Below are 18,992 nucleotides of genomic sequence, written 5' to 3' on the forward strand. Positions count from 1 at the left end.
TTTAGTGTCTTCATTACAGACCAGTACTGCCCTGGACTGACATAGAGTGTCTCCATTATAGACTAGTACTGCCCTGGACTGACATTTAGTGTCTCCATTATAGACCAGTACTTCCCTGGACTGACATTTAGTGTCTTTCATTACAGACCAGTACTGCCCTGGACTGACATAGAGTGTCTCCATTATAGACCAGTACTGCCCTGGACTGACATTTAGTGTCTCCATTATAGACCAGTACTGCCCTGGACTGACATAGAGTGTCTCCATTATAGACCAGTACTGCCCTGGACTGACATTTAGTGTCTTCATTACAGACCAGTACTGCCTGGACTGACACGGAGTGTCTCCATTACAGGCCAGTACTGCCCTGGACTGACATTTAGTGTCTCCATTACAGACCAGTACTGCCCTGGACTGACATTTAGTGTCTCCATTACAGACCAGTACTGCCCTGAACTGACATTTAGTGTCTCCATTATAGACCAGTACTGCCCTGGACTGACATTTAGTGTCTCCATTATAGACCAGTACTGCCCTGGACTGACATGGAGTGTCTCCATTACAGACCAGTACTGCCCTGGACTGACATGGAGTGACCCCATTATAGACCAGTACTGTCCTGGACTGACATGGAGCGTTTCCATTAATACAGGCCAGTACTGCCCTGGACTGACATTTAGTGTCTCCATTACAGACCAGTACTGCCCTGGACTGACATTTAGTGTCTCCATTATAGACTAGTACTGCCCTGGACTGACATTTAGTGTCTCCATTATAGACCAGTACTGCCCTGGACTGACGTTTAGTGTCTTTCATTACAGACCAGTACTGCCCTGGACTGACATTTAGTGTCTCCATTATAGACCAGTACTGCCCTGGACTGACATAGAGTGTCTCCATTATAGACCAGTACTGCCCTGGACTGACATTTAGTGTCTTTCATTACAGACCAGTACTGCCCTGGACTGACATAGAGTGTCTCCATTATAGACCAGTACTGCCCTGGACTGACATTTAGTGTCTCCATTATAGACCAGTACTGCCCAGGACTGACATTTAGTGTCTCCATTACAGACCAGTACTGCCCTGGACTGACATTTAGTGTCTTCATTACAGACCAGTACTGCCCTGGACTGACATTTAGTGTCTCCATTACAGACCAGTACTGCCCTGGACTGACATTTAGTGTCTCCATTATAGACCAGTACTGCCCTGGACTGACATTTAGTGTCTCCATTATAGACCAGTACTGCCCTGGACTGACATTTAGTGTCTCCATTATAGACCAGTACTGCCCTGGACTGACATAGAGTGTCTCCATTATAGACCAGTACTGCCCTGGACTGACATTTAGTGTCTTTCATTACAGACCAGTACTGCCCTGGACTGACATAGAGTGTCTCCATTATAGACCAGTACTGCCCTGGACTGACATTTAGTGTCTCCATTATAGACCAGTACTGCCCAGGACTGACATTTAGTGTCTCCATTACAGACCAGTACTGCCCTGGACTGACATTTAGTGTCTCCATTACAGACCAGTACTGCCCTGGACTGACATTTAGTGTCTCCATTACAGACCAGTACTGCCCTGGACTGACATTTAGTGTCTCCATTATAGACCAGTACTGCCCTGGACTGACATTTAGTGTCTCCATTATAGACCAGTACTGCCCTGGACTGACATTTAGTGTCTTCATTACAGACCAGTACTGCCCTGGACTGACACGGAGTGTCTCCATTACAAGCCAGTACTGCCCTGGACTGACATTTAGTGTCTCCATTACAGACCAGTACTGCCCTGGACTGACATTTAGTGTCTCCATTATAGACCAGTACTGCCCTGGACTGACATTTAGTGTCTCCATTACAGACCAGTACTGCCCTGGACTGACACAGAGTGTCTCCATTACAGGCCAGTACTGACCTGGACTGACATTTAGTGTCTCCATTACAGACCAGTACTGCCCTGGACTGACACAGAGTGTCTCCATTACAGGCCAGTACTGACCTGGACTGACATTTAGTGTCTCCATTACAGACCAGTACTGCCCTGGACTGACATTTAGTGTCTCCATTATAGACTAGTACTGCCCTGGACTGACACAGAGTGTCTCCATTACAGGCCAGTACTGACCTGGACTGACATTTAGTGTCTCCATTACAGACCAGTACTTCCCTGGACTGACATTTAGTGTCTCCATTATAGACTAGTACTGCCCTGGACTGACATTTAGTGTCTCCATTATAGACTAGTACTGCCCTGGACTGACACAGAGTGTCTCCATTACAGGCCAGTACTGACCTGGACTGACATTTAGTGTCTCCATTACAGACCAGTACTTCCCTGGACTGACATTTAGTGTCTCCATTATAGACTAGTACTGCCCTGGACTGACATTTAGTGTCTCCATTACAGACCAGTACTGCCCTGGACTGACATTTAGTGTCTCCATTACAGACCAGTACTGCCCTGGACTGACATTTAGTGTCTCCATTACAGACCAGTACTGCCCTGGACTGACATGTAGTGTCTCCATTATAGACCAGTACTGTCCTGGACTGACATTTAGTGTCTCCATTATACCCCAGTACTGCACTGGACTGACATTTAGTGTCTTTCATTACAGACCAGTACTGCCCTGGACTGACATAGAGTGTCTCCATTATAGACCAGTACTGCCCTGGACTGACATTTAGTGTCTCCATTATAGACCAGTACTGCCCTGGACTGACATTTAGTGTCTCCATTATAGACCAGTACTGCCCTGGACTGACATTTAGTGTCTCCATTACAGAGCAGTACTGCCCTGGACTGACATTTAGTGTCTCCATTATAGACCAGTACTGCCCTGGACTGACATAGAGTGTCTCCATTATAGACCAGTACTGCCCTGGACTGACATTTAGTGTCTTTCATTACAGACCAGTACTGCCCTGGACTGACATAGAGTGTCTCCATTATAGACCAGTACTGCCCTGGACTGACATTTAGTGTCTCCATTATAGACCAGTACTGCCCTGGACTGACATTTAGTGTCTTCATTACAGACCAGTACTGCTCTGGATTGACATTTAGTGTCTCCATTACAGACCAGTACTGCCCTGGACTGACATGTAGTGTCTCCATTACAGGCCAGTACTGCCCTGGACTGACATTTAGTGTCTCCATTATAGACTAGTACTGCCCTGGACTGACATTTAGTGTCTTCATTACAGACCAGTACTGCCTGGACTGACACGGAGTGTCTCCATTACAAGACAGTACTGCCCTGGACTGACATTTAGTGTCTCCATTACAGACCAGTACTGCCCTGGACTGACATTTAGAGTCTCCATTATAGACCAGTACTGCGCTGGACTGATATTTAGTGTCTCCATTACAGACCAGTACTGCCCTGGACTGACATTTAGTGTCTTCATTACAGACCAGTACTGCCCTGGACTGACATGTAGTGTCTCCATTACAGGCCAGTACTGCCCTGGACTGACATTTAGTGTCTTCATTACAGACCAGTACTGCCCTGGACTGACATTTAGTGTCTCTATTATAGACCAGTACTGCCCTGGACTGACATTTAGTGTCTCCATTACAGACCAGTACTGCCCTGGACTGACATGTAGTGTCACCATTACAGGCCAGTACTGCCCTGGACTGACATTTAGTGTCTCTATTACAGACCAGTACTGCCCTGGACTGACATTTAGTGTCTCTATTATAGACCAGTACTGCCCTGGACTGAGATTTAGTGTCTCCAGTACAGACCAGTACTGCCCTGGACTGACATTTAGTGTCTCTATTATAGACCAGTACTGACATCGGATGTGCCTATAATATTGACCATTACTGCAGTCACATGGAATCCTATCAATGTATGCCTCATAAAGTGTGCATGCATCTTCTCCAAGTCATAAATTGTGAAACAAGCACCTGGCAAATAGTTAACATCCCTGTCAAGAATGGTATATTCCATATCAAAGTTGTTTCAGTAAATTTGTTGTTGCCCTGTTGAATGGTTTATTCCATTTTGAGTCAAATGAAAATTAATAAATATGAAAATTTGTATTAAAAATTGCATGACTTATTTTGATTACAAACACACTAGTCACTTACAGGTATATGTGTTGCTAAAGGAGCAAATGCGATATATCGTAACAAAAAAGCAATACATAATAACAAAAATGCGATATATAGTAACAAAAATGTGATATATAGTAACAAAAATGTGATATATAGTAACAAAAATGTGATATATAGTAACAAAAATGCGATATATAGTAACAAAAATGTGATATATAGTAACAAAAATGTGATATATAGTAACAAAAATGTGATATATAGTAACAAAAATGCGATATATAGTAACAACAATGTGATATATAGTAACCAAAATACGATATATAGTAACAAAAAAGCAATACATAATAACAAAAATGCGATACATATTAACAAAAATGTGATATATAGTAACAACAATGTGATATATAGTAACCAAAATACGATATATAGTAACTAAAATGTGATATGTAGTAACAAAAATGCGACATATAGTTACAAAATTGTGATATATAGTAACAAAAATGCGATATATAGTAACAAAAATGCGATATATCGTAACAGAAATGTAGTATATAGTAACAAAAATGCGATATATAGTAACCAAAATGTGATATATAGTAACAAAAATGCGATATATAGTAACAAAAATGTGATATATAGTAACCAAAATACGATATATAGTAACTAAAATGTGATATGTAGTAACAAAAATGCGATATATAGTTACAAAATTGTGATATATAGTAACAAAAATGCGATATATGGTAACAAAAATGCGATATATGGTAACAAAAATGTAATATATAGTAACAAAAATGCGATATATAGTAACAAAAATGCGATATATAGTAACCAAAATGTGATATATAGTAACAAAAATGCAATATATAGTAACAAAAATGTTATATATAATAACAAAACAAAAATCCGATATATAGTAACATGTAGTAACAAAACTGTGATATACATATGTATAAAGAACATTTTTGTTGGTAGGCACTTTATATAACATATGTTATGTATGCATGTTATGAAAAACACTTTGCTATGAATTATCCAGCATATAGGAAATACATTTGCCAGTAATAAGAGTGATCATTTTATTTCTAACATAAAAAACTATATATCATTAAAAAAAAGTGATCTGCTTTTTATTTTGTTTTTATTCTAAAAAACATAATTTTTCATTTTTTCTACACTTGGACGTTGTCGATTTTTATTGAAACATTTATCTTATAATCTGTTTTTTTTTGTATTTGTATTTGTATGACTATTTTTATCTCGGCCCCAGAGATGTTACGTTTCAATAAATATTATTGTAAGAGTTCAGCTATTTAATTTTGTTGTCATCTAATCACCGGTTTCTTTTTATACATGTATTAAGAATTATAGTATTTAATCTGCTACATTATACCCACCCTCACCCAACCCTGAAACCAACTCCCCATACAGTGCCTTACTTGTTATTGTCCAAGCCCTTAGTGGTATAGGAATGAACTGATGCATTCTTGGAATACTTGGATAAAAATGTCAGTGATTTGTCTCATCATTTAGAGAGGGGTTAGAAAGCTGTATAAACTCAGTATACTGACCACATTATAGTTCATTGCCCCCATGCCCTAGCTGTTTTTCTCTGTGGGGAAACAAATTTCAGCAACCTACCAATTTGGACTTTTATTAAATGTATAAAAAAAATATGATAAATAAACATACATTTGATTCACTGCAATATGTCTTAGTTATAATCAGACGTAATCAGTTCAGGTCAAAAACCTCCGGACCCCACTCTAGATCTGCATTGACCTTATTAGTGAGTTATTTTTTCATGCTATGTGCTTTCTGTAATAAAATAAATAATGATGTCTCTTTCATGTTAAATTTGGTCGATATCCCAAATAGTTGACCAGCTTTGTTTGTTTTGTGGGTTTTTTTAAAAAAAAAAATGGGTCTTTTTTGCATCATTGAATAATATGAAATGCTGCAAGCCAGTATATATGTAGTGAAATGGGAGTGTTATGACCAGTTTTAATTTAAATTAATTTAATTCTGGTGCTATTAAACAGTTGTAATTTCATTTTAATAGCAAATATAACATTATTTCTATAGTTTGTATGTAGTTTATGTCAAATTAGTGAAAATACCATTATTCCTGTGGTTTTCATGAAGCTTATGCCAAATCAGTTTACATAAATAAATTACATGTGCACTAATTTGTAGTTTTCAGTGAAACAAAACATCTCAGTAAATCATTAAAAAGGGTGTGTCTGTCATGTTTATCAAATGTTTATATTAATGTAAATTAGTTTATTTACCAGGTGTGAGCATCTGTTCTTTTTGACCCTCAACATAGCCTCACATATGGCAGTGTTTCATCACAGGGGTTCCATATATCCACACTGGAGACTAGCTATTTGATATCTTGCATTTCATCTGCATATTTACCACATATTGCAACTTGAACTATATGATGTAATAAATGTCATGTCTTAAAATCAATGAGTTGCATTTCTGCTTGACAATTTTAGACCTACCTCACTTACATTTTCTGCAGTGAATTCTGAACATAAATTTTCTACTTACCGTATATGTTGTGAAAAAAACATTATTTTATCACCATAGTCTTGGCACTAATCACTCACCCAAATAAGACAAGTCATGTAAAAAGCATTAACTTCAAGTTTAGATTTTATTTTCCATTTTTCAGGAGCACAATCAACCTGTACACATCAGTTGACTTCCCAATCATAAAATTGAATTAAATTAATTTTTTTAAGTATTTTTTTTCCAAATTAAATAGATATTTTGCTTTATTAATATATAATCGATGTGGCTCACTGTAAGAAGCTCAAATATATATAAACCATAAATCTTTATCTCATATATTGAATCATTAAAATATGACAAAAAATTGTCATTTATGTAATTTCATGCAAGATTTTCTGTTCACTTTTTACTTTGGTAGTTGACATGTAAATCAAACTTGACTGACTCGCGCCTCAGAAAGATTTGAAAGCTCTGGTTGTGTACAATTTATCATGAATATTTCATTGTGAATGTACCCAAGAAACAATGAAAATAATCCAATAAAATTAAATTCACTAATAAACTGCATAACATGCCTATATAATGATTTTGATTTTTGTGAACCTACAAATTCATTATTTTTTTTTTTTTCAATTTCTAACTTTAATCCTGGATGTGTGTGTCAATCAGGTGGTCTGTATTATGTTAACAGGCCATCTTGATCCTGGCTATCTTCACTGTTTATCTACATAGATACTTGGATCCAAGTTTAGAAACCATCCCATGCTTAGATTTCACTATGGTTAAACCATTTGGTAAACAGAGGGGGTTATGTTTATGTTTATTTCATTATTTATTAAATTTGTTGTGGATTTTTAATCTCAAAAATAAAAGTTATGAGCAAATAACAAAAGTCCATCAGAAATGTGAGATACAAACGTTGTTATTTCTACATCATCTTTCCCCTTCTGAAGTGAATGGTATGGTCCTAAGTCACTGTTGTTTGACCTTAACATATTTAGAATTTTACACTTGTACTGTAGAATTCATTATTTTCCATCTATTTTTACGGAATTGATAAATAAGTAGTACCAATAATAATTATGGCTTTCAACAAAAAATAATCCTAGTTTATGCTTTAATAACTTTTTGGGTTGAATGTGACTTTTTTAGAAAAATATCTTATTCTGTCATTTTTGTTACCTTATTTAAAAATAAACTTGATATTTGCGATTTGATGATTTTGTGATTTACTGATTTCATTCAGACTTCCATGATGAAATGAAAGTTGTTGATTTTTTTCAGAAAATTGAACCAAAAAGTGTGTGACTCAATTTGATTAAAATTAACATGTCAAGAAAAAAATATGACTTATGGTTAGAAATCTTTTAGAATAAGTTTGCTAACTTATAGAATGGAATGTGTTTTCAAATGTGTAAGGGTCGTTCTGTTGCAGTGTATCATAATAAATAATTTTCTTGCACCACAGACATTAAGAAATGTTTTCATAATAAAAATATTTTGTTTCTGAAATTCTCTGGAACTGATTTAATTAGAGCAGAACACTAAACTGTTGGAAGGTCTATAGAACTCTTATATGTGGAATATACCATCTGATATCTTGAGTGCAATGCTCTGAAACCTTAATCTAAAGTCTGTAAGTCTAGACCCTAATCGGAAAAAGCAGCAACCAAATATAAAATGTTTGCTGTGTTTATACTACAATTGGAGAATTGAGATAGCTACCAAAAAATCATAAATTCTAAAATATAGAATAGGATCTAATATTTTATTTGGAATTTGCGCAATACGTGTTGCATAAATAGTACATGTTGTTCTTTATGTTTACTTTCATTATTTTCAGTTTATCCGGAATTTCGCCATTCCAGGGCAAAACTGTGAGGGAAACTTTTGAAAATGTACTTGCTGCAAGATGGAACTTTGATGAAGCTTTTGAAGAGTTGTCCACATCCTGTAAAGATTTTATCAGCCATCTTCTGTGTGCAGATCCTAGGTCAGTCAAGTCCCCCTATTGACTACTATATATGGTATGGGTTATACGTGTATACACTCTACTTAGCTGGTATGTGCCAAACTGCCTTTCCTTTCACAGGGCCCCTTTTTATATACCAACATCTGATCTTTGCAGGGTTAACTATCATGCCCATTAAAGGCGGTCAACCTACGAAACATGTGTTGTACAGTGACTGTACAGTTTTGAAAGTTTATAAATTGTCCCTGTGGTTTGCTTTGTTTTTGTGTTGATGTTTATGTGAGTTTCAAATAAAAGAAGGATGGTTGCACTACTGATGGATGTTTATTGAGTGTGAATTTAAAATGTAAAGTTTATGTTGTTGTTATGTGTTAATCAATTGCTTTATCAGTAAAAGATCAAATGGGGCAAAGTGTCTCAGACATCCTTGGCTGTCTTCAAGAAATGAGGAAATAACCATACATCTACTGGACAGAGACAGACTGAAACAATTTGTAGAAAGAAGATTGAAGGTAGAGTAATTTCAACTTTTGACGTCTGCGCTACATGCTTTACACACGTACATACTCTTTACTGCTAATATATGCGTATCCTTTGTCCATTATGAGATCTCCCAGCCAATCGCTGCAGCTGTTTATCTTGACCCACCAGCGCTCTCATTGGCTAATGCTGATGATATTTCTCGTAGCTCTCATGTTTCCCATTTTTATCATATTTTGGCCTGGTCCGGGATTATTTTCCTCCCTTGCAGTCTGCTAACAGCACTCTTTGCCTGGTTTTTACCACAGACAGTAGACTCTTCTAAGGCTGTGACTCTTCAACCAACAACAATCATGGGAGGTAAGTCGCATTTCTTCTTTTAGTTTCTATCTTCCCTCTGTATTTTTAACATGTTTCCCCAATTTAGCTTGCTGCATTTGCAGCTTACTACAAGCAATTTGCAATATATTTATGGCTAAAATGTGTAACATTGCTGAAGGCAGTTTAGGGTCATGTGATCATCCACTTAATACAGCTCAAGTTCATAGTCAAAACTCTGATGTGAATGCAGATATTTTTTTTTAGGAAGATTTAAAATAGGTTTTGTAGCCTTGCTGGAAAATATGTGTCTCGCCAGTGTCTAAGTGTTAGTGGAGAGATAGGACATTTTAGTATTAGATATGGGGCCTCCACATGATATAGGTAATTTATAGTTGACTATTTGTGGGATGTTTTAACTATTTAGACTTTTTTCTCATTCAAAAACCTTCCAGAAATATTGAATAAAAGTATGACTTATGTTTGTTTCCCCTATTTTTGATCATACTGATTTTTTTTTATTCTGATTTGTTTATGTAGAGGAGTGTTGTCCATCATTCAAGCAAGGCCTTGTTGATTGTGCTGTTGTGGAAGGGGATTCCGCTCTCTTGCAAGTCAAAGTAGAAGGAAACCCAGCTCCTGATGTAACCTGGTTATACGCTGAAGAGGAAAAAGGACCCTTCATAGAGATCCAAGAAGAAGGCCGCTACGAGATGGAAAACTTGGAAGATGGTACTAGTACATTAACAATTAACAAGACAGTTAATGATGATATAGGATTTTACTGTTGCAAAATTAAAAATAGCTATGGATCAGAGCAATGTAAGCCATGCGAGCTCGGAGTGGAGCCAGATCCATTCGCAACATAAAATCTGAATCAGTGTCACCTTTCTATGGCACCGCTACAACCTACTTTAAGGCTTCTACCTAGCTAGAAAGTAAAATATACTAATAGGAACTATAGACGCAGTCTCTTCTGCTTTTTAGATGAATGAACTTTGTAGTCCTGCTTGTAGGAACTCTTGATTTACGTCTGATTATTAACTTTTCTGCATCTCTATACCGGACACTGAAATAATATACCCAGTTGCTTAGCTTTTCTTACTCATGCTAATGCTTTTCAAACATTTGAGAGATCTTGTATGTCTTCCTAATCCTGTATTTTTTTGGAAGCAAGTATTTGATTTATTTTCTACCCAATATTGAAAGCAAAACAGATCCGCATGGCTGTAATTGACGACAATATGCAGTGATGTAGCGTCTTTTCTATACAAAAAAAACAACAACCCACTTTATTGGAAATAACTTAGTAGTAGATTAATAGATTGGTTTTTTTTTGTACTTTTGTCTGCCTGGAATCAGTGGTAATTTTCCTCATTAAATTGTATTTCATACATATATCTTGATGCTGTGGTACTTGTGTGTGTTGACACTGCCATAAAGTTTACCTCTGTGTATACTTTTTGCCAGTGTTAAGATGACCTCCCTTCCACTACCATACCATTTATTATCTGGTTGGAATCACAGACCTTTCATTTGCCCTTATGTGTAGGCTTTAAAATGTTAGGAATTTTGCCCTACCAGTCTCATTCTACTGTGTCATCACTCCAGTCTCCATGGATACAGTATCCAAGTTACCTTTAACCTATGACATGTATGCAAGGTCAACCTAAACAGTCTGCATGTTTACAAGATAGTGAAAACATTTGGGGTTTGATGCTAAAAAAATTATTTGAAAGTCAACTTCACAAGCACTACATCAAAACTGGGTAAAGTAGGTTGGGGAGGGGTTCTCCAAGTGACTATGAGCCAAAGGGGGAGTTGTTGATCACCCAGGGGATTTGAAAAATATCTACTTGTCTGATTTACTGATTAGAGATATTGTATAAGATATGCTGTGAGTTGCCCCACACTAAGTACTATAAACTATTGAGTAAATAGTCATCAATCACCAGGATTGCCTCTTCCATTCCTCAGTCTTCCTTAAGGGAAAATAATTATTTTGTTTGCTTGTGAAAAATAAAATTCAAATTCATTTGCCTTCGTACTGGAACTACAACTACTTCATCTCATTTGTTGGGGTCTCATTAGACCAGACTTTTTTTATTTCTTGTTTCGCGAGTTTTTATAAGACAATTTTTTTGAGGAGGGTGGAAAAAAAATAAAATTAATTCTTTTTTTCCATTAGATTTGTGTGATTCTCAAAAAATGTTAGTGAGATCATTGATTGGAGAGCAGAAATGAATTAAAATGTTGTTCCATGTATAACCTTGTTTCTCATCTTCGCGAGACTTCGGTACTTTGATCATAATACTCCCACGAAAATGCAATTTGGATTTGTTATTCGGCAGGCGGTAAAAAAATGAAGATAAAAATAATTTTTTTTTAGCATTTTTTTGCGCTTACAAGTCGGCGGGCGCGAGAAATTACACTGAAATAAAATTATAATTTCATTTCATTTTCGGCTCCTGTTCATTCGGCGGGTTCGCGAAACAAGGGATAATAAAAGTCTCGCCTTAGAGTTGGGATGTGTAAGTTATTTTTTCTCTGTCATTCTCACAAATTCCATACAATCTATAGTTGATATTTTTGTGCAAATAACAAAAATAAATTGCAGTTAAAAGTATTTCACAATTGGTGAAATTATCTTAGATAAGATGATCTAATTTTATCGTCTGCTGATTTGTCTAGAAATTTCCCCTATTACTTTATTTCTAAATTATGTTTGTTGTTCATTCACTTGAATTAGAGATCTGTAAATGGTGTAAGAATACAATTCAGTAGAGGTGGTTATTGGTTTAACCCTTTCACCACCATTGTCGAATAGTGTATCCTTCCAGCAAATGTCCTGTCCAAAATATTTTCTCCATAAAATGTGTTCCTGAAAGTTCAAAATATTTGTCAAAATTTCAACAAAAAATGTTTGTACCATTGAATTTACGGTAAACTTTAAAAAATAAAATAAACTTTAAAATATAGCAGGAACTAAATCTTCTCACCAACGAATTCTGATCCATCACTTCACATGTCCATCTTTTATAAATGTACTCTCCTCTTTCTGTACCATGTAAAGTTTTCAAATTCCATGTCTGGAATAAAAAATGTTCAAAAGCAACAATTGTACGTATAAATCTGTTGACCTCGTTATCCTGACATAACCTATGGTATCACTAGATTGGTATGTTTTTCTCGAGGCTGAGTCAGATGGCCATTGACGTCATCTAAGATTTTTACACCAGAATAGGTAACAGTATCAGTCTACATTATAGCCAAATTATAGTTATACAAATCAGTTCATTTATTTTTTAACTGATGTCAAGTATGGCACAAATCAAATGCCACATCAGTCAATGAAATTATATCCACTAATTCATGAAATATGTTTGTCCGAAAGTAGACGGCTTTCCACGCACATTTATAATTATAGCTGGTTATTTCACGCACATGGTAACCTAAGGAGGCGTTGTATCTATGGCAACCAGATTATCTGATTTTTCATGCCATCAAACGCTTATCAAGCAAAGTGCTGTTTCACCCCAGTTCCCTCTTTTCATTACAAGTTAGTCCCGTTTATAGTCTGCGCTTTCCTTCAGAAGATTGGGACAAAACTGGTAAAAAAATTTGAGTAAAAACTGAAAATTAACTCAAATTTTATCTCTTGGCTCCAAAATTAGGGTTCATTTCCAGAAATATTGAAGAATATAAGAAAAAAGTGCAGAAAAATTTGGGCAAGAAAGTCTTTCAGTATTATTACTCACTCTCAGCAATCTAAAAATAGTTTATGTTAAATATAAAACTCTAATTACAAACAAAGGAGAAAATCTAGGTTTCTATAGTTTCTGGTTCATTGCACAAGTCAAATTTTCAGACGTTGCATGTCTTTGGGTTTTTGTGTCTTCATCAAACATCAAGATAGAAATACAGTTTGAAAGATTGTGTGGTTCTCAAATCGGTAAATTTATGCTTTATGCTTTATAAATCTTTGAAATTTGAGGGCGCTATCAAAGTTAAAATTTCATGGCATGAATTTTGGGGAACTGAGCATGATAGAGCTTTCACATTGAATAATTTAATATTGGAAATGATTATCACACAACTTTCTAAATTACATTTTTTTTTTAATTTATACCAATGTCAGTATTCATAAGAATAAGAATAAAACATTCCTCCAATCTCACCAAGCAATATTTCTTGTTGTATATAAATACTGTCACCATAGAAACCAATCCTAAAATTAAAAAGATAATGCAAAACCGAACAAATTTTCATTTTCTGCGTCATTTTCTGATTGAACTGGTAATGGTGTGAATAGAAGTTTGAGGTGCATCCTGCATGTAAAGCTTGGGATAATTAAACAGTAAGACATGATTTAGTTTGGAGAATTATGTTTCTGCATTACTACATTGTTACTAATTAATTAAAAAATAAAACCTATAATTCACCTGCGGTGAGAGGGCGCCACTCACGTTAATAGTACACAATGTTCGGGAGACTTGCGCAAGACTTGAGTTTAGTTGACATTGTTTTGGTGACATCCATATTAATTAGTCCTTCCTTCAAAAATCAGTGAATTTAAAATCTTGTGAATATTTCCGAAATATCAAATCTGCTGAAACTGAACCCATTTTATATTTGTGTCGTAACGATAGATGGCATAATTTTGTGGTTCACTCACGTACAGAACATATTGCCTATTACAGAGTATAAATTTAGACTGTCTGCTTGAATTATCAGATTATATAGTTGTGATATGGAATATGAAATATTAATATTACCAGAAATATGTTATGGTTTATTCATTCCTAGTTTATAATATGTAATATTAAATGTAATGAGAACCACATTAGACTATCTGCTGGAATCCTCAGATTGTGTCTTCATGCAGTCCTGTGGTGTAATATTGAATATTAATATTACTAGATAAATGATATATGTGGTGGTTCATTCATTCGTAATATTAAATGTAATGAGAACTACTTATTGTCTTGTGGCATCCGTAGCAGATCAGATTGAATGACGTCTGTTGATGTCAAGTTATTTATAGAAAGCACCACAAGTATCTAATAAACAAACTCCTTAGTATGTAAACAAAGTTTATATTAGCAGGTCAGTGATCAGTTTAGTATTCAGAATGTTGACATAATCAGTGCATATGGACTAAATCTAAACTTTATTTTAGTGATTAAGGACTCCAGCAGATGGCAGTCAGCTTGTCAACCCACCAACTTTGTGGAAAAGCAAAAATAATTACAATGTCAGCATGCAAACACTATCGAGGAACAAGACTTAAAATATCACAAACAAATTACAATGCTGTTTCGGATTAACCCCTCCCCCTACTCCCCGTACTGCTTCTTAGAGAGTACTGCAAAGGAAGAAATGTTCACTAGATATTCACTGGGTTTTAAATTCACTGAATTGTGTATAAAACAAAACATCTATTGTTAATTTTGATTATTCACTCATTAATTTGTTGCATCTAGTTGCCAGTGAAATAAGTGAAAAGAAAACACAGCAATTAGATTACAGTAGGTTGCAAGTTTTTAGTAGCTTTAGTTTATTATGAACACGGTTACTCGAAGACCCTGTTATGAAGCACTACAAAATGGTGGAACTCCCATGGAGCAATTCATTTATATGGTGCACTACTTCCTGTTGTGATGGTATGTTGACATCAGCTGGACTGTTATATAAACATTCCTTTGTCTTTCTAAACAGTGACTTAATTCATCAATTACTGACTTGGACTGGACTGATTCCTTTGTATTTCTAATCCAATTGCTGGTGTAAGTGAGATGCACCATGGGAGTAGTACAACATACATAGGGCTTCATTTATTAAAGTTATAGTGAATGCTCTGCAACTACATATCTTTTTTTTTTACTTTTTTTTTCAAACTATCTGCTAAAATACATGCATTCACTGGAAAAAATATTGTGGTCAAGCTTCCCTGTGAAACAATTTGATTCTAATTTGATGGGAAAATCCTTTGAAAGTCTTTGGATTTTTTTAGGTCTTTGAGTTGTCTTTAAATTACAGGAAAAATAAAAAAAATCTTTGAAAAGTTGTTAAATTTCTTCATAGTTATTAATTCATTTTTAGAAAGGCCCGTTTTCTCCAGGAAACTACCATATCCTCAGAACTTTGATGAGCTTTGGTGATGATGTTGGCCTGAATTAAGGATCAAAATGTCTTGGAAAAATGCAAGAAAGTGTGGGAAAAGGTCTGGAAAAGTTATGGAAATCATTTGACTTTTGGTGCTATGGACCCTGTTGTACACAGTGGTCATTTTATCCTTGATTCATTGTATTTTTTTATGTTTGGTTTTAAAATGTTCTTTTAGATTTGGTAAACAGTTCATACATTAGCTTCGTTCAAAGTTACCGGTACTGTGTTAGATGCAAAACACATCATTTAGTTGCATAATCCTATTCTGTATTTCGGCTTCGGCCCAAATTATTTGGTGTAACATTTTATCCCCATGTGATCGTTTGGACCAACAAAGGTTATTTTGGCTCAGTAATACATAAATTGAAAAAAAAACAAAGTTGACAAAAAATGAAGTTTATACCATTTTAACGCATAAACACAGCATTGACGCAGTCATATTTCGTGACGAAATTCTTTATACCTATTCACTGGCTTGCTAATAGACCAATTTTTGTTCACTGGAAGGACCCACATAATGCATGAAATCAAACTTAAAAGCAGGACAAACAAAAGTCCCAGTGTTGTAGTGACAGCAAAATATCATGTGAGGGTGAAGTATTTTTAGGGTATTTCATCACCTAACAATATGCTATATGCATTTGATGGTGAATGAAGTATCAGTATTTTGATATTCAAAAGAAATTCAAGTTCAAAATCAGATCATTAAATTTTCGTGGCAGACATGCAGTCTGCATTTTTCATGCAACCTATAAGCTCTTGCAGTGGACTGAAATCTGCGATGATGCAACAAAATTATAAGTTGATTTAGCAACCTTAAAAAAATAGATTGTGATTTGGTAAAATGTAACTCACAAAATAAGAAAACAGAGAAAATAGCTCAATGGCCCTCAATGGCTTAGTTTTTGCTTTTAGCAGCTCCCTATAGCCACATATAATTTTTATTCTTGAATCTCTCTCTCTCCCCTGCAGTTACCCGTGAAGCTCACTTAATTTGGGGATTCAATACAAAATCAATCCAGTTACAGCGCAATACTTTTGAGTTCCATATATTTCCATCTAAATTTTGTTAGAATATTTTAATGTATTTTACTTAATTTACTGACATAATTTTCTATTGGTTTGATCAAAATGCTGGTAAACATTATATGTGTGTTTTATTCTGTGAATGGTGAAATAAGTTGACTTTGACTCTCAAAGGGTTGGTTAAAACAAAGCAAGGATAATCTTGAAAAAAATCCTATGATAGAAAATCTTGTTTATTATCTAATCCTCTTGATTTAAAGGCCAATCTTGATTGAAATCTAGGGATTACTTGGATTACTTCCTGTCAACAGAATCCTAAGTAGGCCTTTAAATCAGCAGTTCTCATTACTTAAAGGTTAACTTATTCAACCACATTGCAATAAAAACATTTGCTTTAGATGTGTTTTTGAAATGTGTATGCTTATGCAAAATCACTTGACATGAACTGCCATCTGAATAGTGTGTGTGATTAGAAGTTACAGGCAACACAAATATGTGGTGTTATTCAGAAAGAAATATCAAATCTCACAATTAAACTGGAAACCTGTTAAATCTAACATAATTTCTAGCTAATAAAATCATAAATAATTATTTAAATAGATATGCTTATTTATAGTAAACCATTATGTATAACTTGAATTGTGTTTATGTGTATAGAAACTGTAGGCACAAAAGCACTCTCCAATTAAAAAACAAAAGTTTTCATCACTTTCAAATGTAGAGCTAATGAAAACAATTTGGGGAAGTTAAATATGTTTGTTGTGAACTATTTGGTTTGTGTCGCAAAAAAGTTTCAGTTGCTTCAATTTTCAAAAGTTGATTGCATTAAAATATGAATTATTTATCAATGTATTGGACCATTATTCTCTTTTGCAATTGTAAGTAATTATGCTTAACACTTCATGTAGACTACCAAACAAAAATGTTGAAGCGGGGGAGTCATCACCTGCGCATGCATCAGATGGCCATAGCGTGTCATTGTTTACAAACAAGTGTCTACCCATGAGCCTTTGCATTTTTAATAATAACTTAATAATAACTTTATTACACTACTAAAAAACCTTCAGAGGGTTTTTGTATGGTAAGGAACATAAATACATACAATACATAAGAGATAAAAATAAAATGTTAGTAAAATAAAATGTGTTGTTAAGGTCGCTTGGGACTCAATTCCCACGCGTGCGCAGTTGACGACCCTCTCGCTTTAAAAAATGCCATCAAATTAAAAAATAATGAAAATATATTCCATAGTAAATTAAACAGTATTTATTCTATTTATTAAAATATTAATTACAGATAAAAAAATACAATCACAGAAGTGAAAGATGAATATAAAACAACAACAGAATAAAGTAAAATAATATAACACCTCAATTGCTTCAATTGTTGTTTAATTAAAATCTATCATTGTATTGTATGTGTAGTTTAATTGTAGTTTATTTTAAAAAGCTTTGATACAGCAATTAACAAAACTGTAATGTCAGATTTCATTAAGGATGTAATAAAGCATTATTCTATTCTATTCTATCCTAGAGAATCCATGCTTTAATTTTAGAAATAACCTGTCCATTTTGTATATTTTTCATGTTTTGAGGCTGTAACAATATGAGAAATGTTTTTTTTTTTTTGAAAATAAAAATCTGAAATACCGTTCCAAAGATAGAGCCTACTCATCCTTACAGATGTTCATTTGTTTACTAAAAGCAAGAAGCAAATAAAAGTGGGGTGGCAGTATTTAAACATCTGTTTAATCCACTATTACTGACAGTTCTTAATCTATTTATATGTGTCATCTCAAATTACAGGATTATAGAGTCAGCCAACTTCTGTTTTCAATCAGCATAAACTCTAACATCTCAACTCAATGTTTCCACTAGTGAATTGTAACTCAGATTTAATAGAAAGCCCATTGATAAATAGGAGTCACTATTTACCCATAAGTGTATCATAACTTTTAATTGGTTGCGTAGAAGGTAGTTTCCCCGAGTGTTTCTTTGGTATGGTTTGGGGGGGGGGGGGGGCTACATGTCACAGCTTTAGTTATGAATCTAAACCCAAATATGGTAGTGGAAGGAAGAGATTCCAACACCCAATCCCACAATGCATCACTGCTGTCGTCATCAGGCCTCCATGTCACATCACATGGCATGCTGCCAATCACATGATACCTTATTAACATATTTATCTTAATTTTGGGCTAGGTCTTCTAGGCAATTCTCCTCTTACAGAAATCATTGTTGTTAAATTTTAGGTGACACGTTCAAAGAGAAGAACAGTACAGCTTTACTGCCCCACAGGTACATTATTTGTTTTCTTTTGTCTTTGTTTTAATTAATATTCTCCTTCATATGCAAATGTAATTATAATCTGTGAGCTACCCATGGGGCATTGCTAACCAGGGACACATTAGCTGGCTTCAGACAT

At 34.9% G+C, this 18,992-nt stretch overlaps 1 protein-coding gene across 1 annotated transcript in view; it reads left to right on the top strand.

Annotated features, from left to right (window-relative positions):
• LOC100367237 (titin) overlaps nt 1-9,097 on the top strand; it is a 405,512-nt gene extending 396,415 nt beyond the window's left edge. Inside the window, exons 366-367 of the mRNA XM_085495847.1 lie at nt 8,448-8,597; nt 8,968-9,097. Of these exons, the coding sequence (XP_085351973.1) occupies nt 8,448-8,597; nt 8,968-9,097 (280 nt within the window). The remainder of the gene's footprint in view (nt 1-8,447; nt 8,598-8,967) is intronic.
• Nucleotides 9,098-18,992: the final 9,895 nt, after the last annotated feature.

Source organism: Saccoglossus kowalevskii, chromosome 22 (assembly GCF_978046115.1).
Source record: "Saccoglossus kowalevskii chromosome 22, keSacKowa6.1, whole genome shotgun sequence".
Classification (NCBI taxonomy): Eukaryota; Metazoa; Hemichordata; class Enteropneusta; family Harrimaniidae; genus Saccoglossus; species Saccoglossus kowalevskii.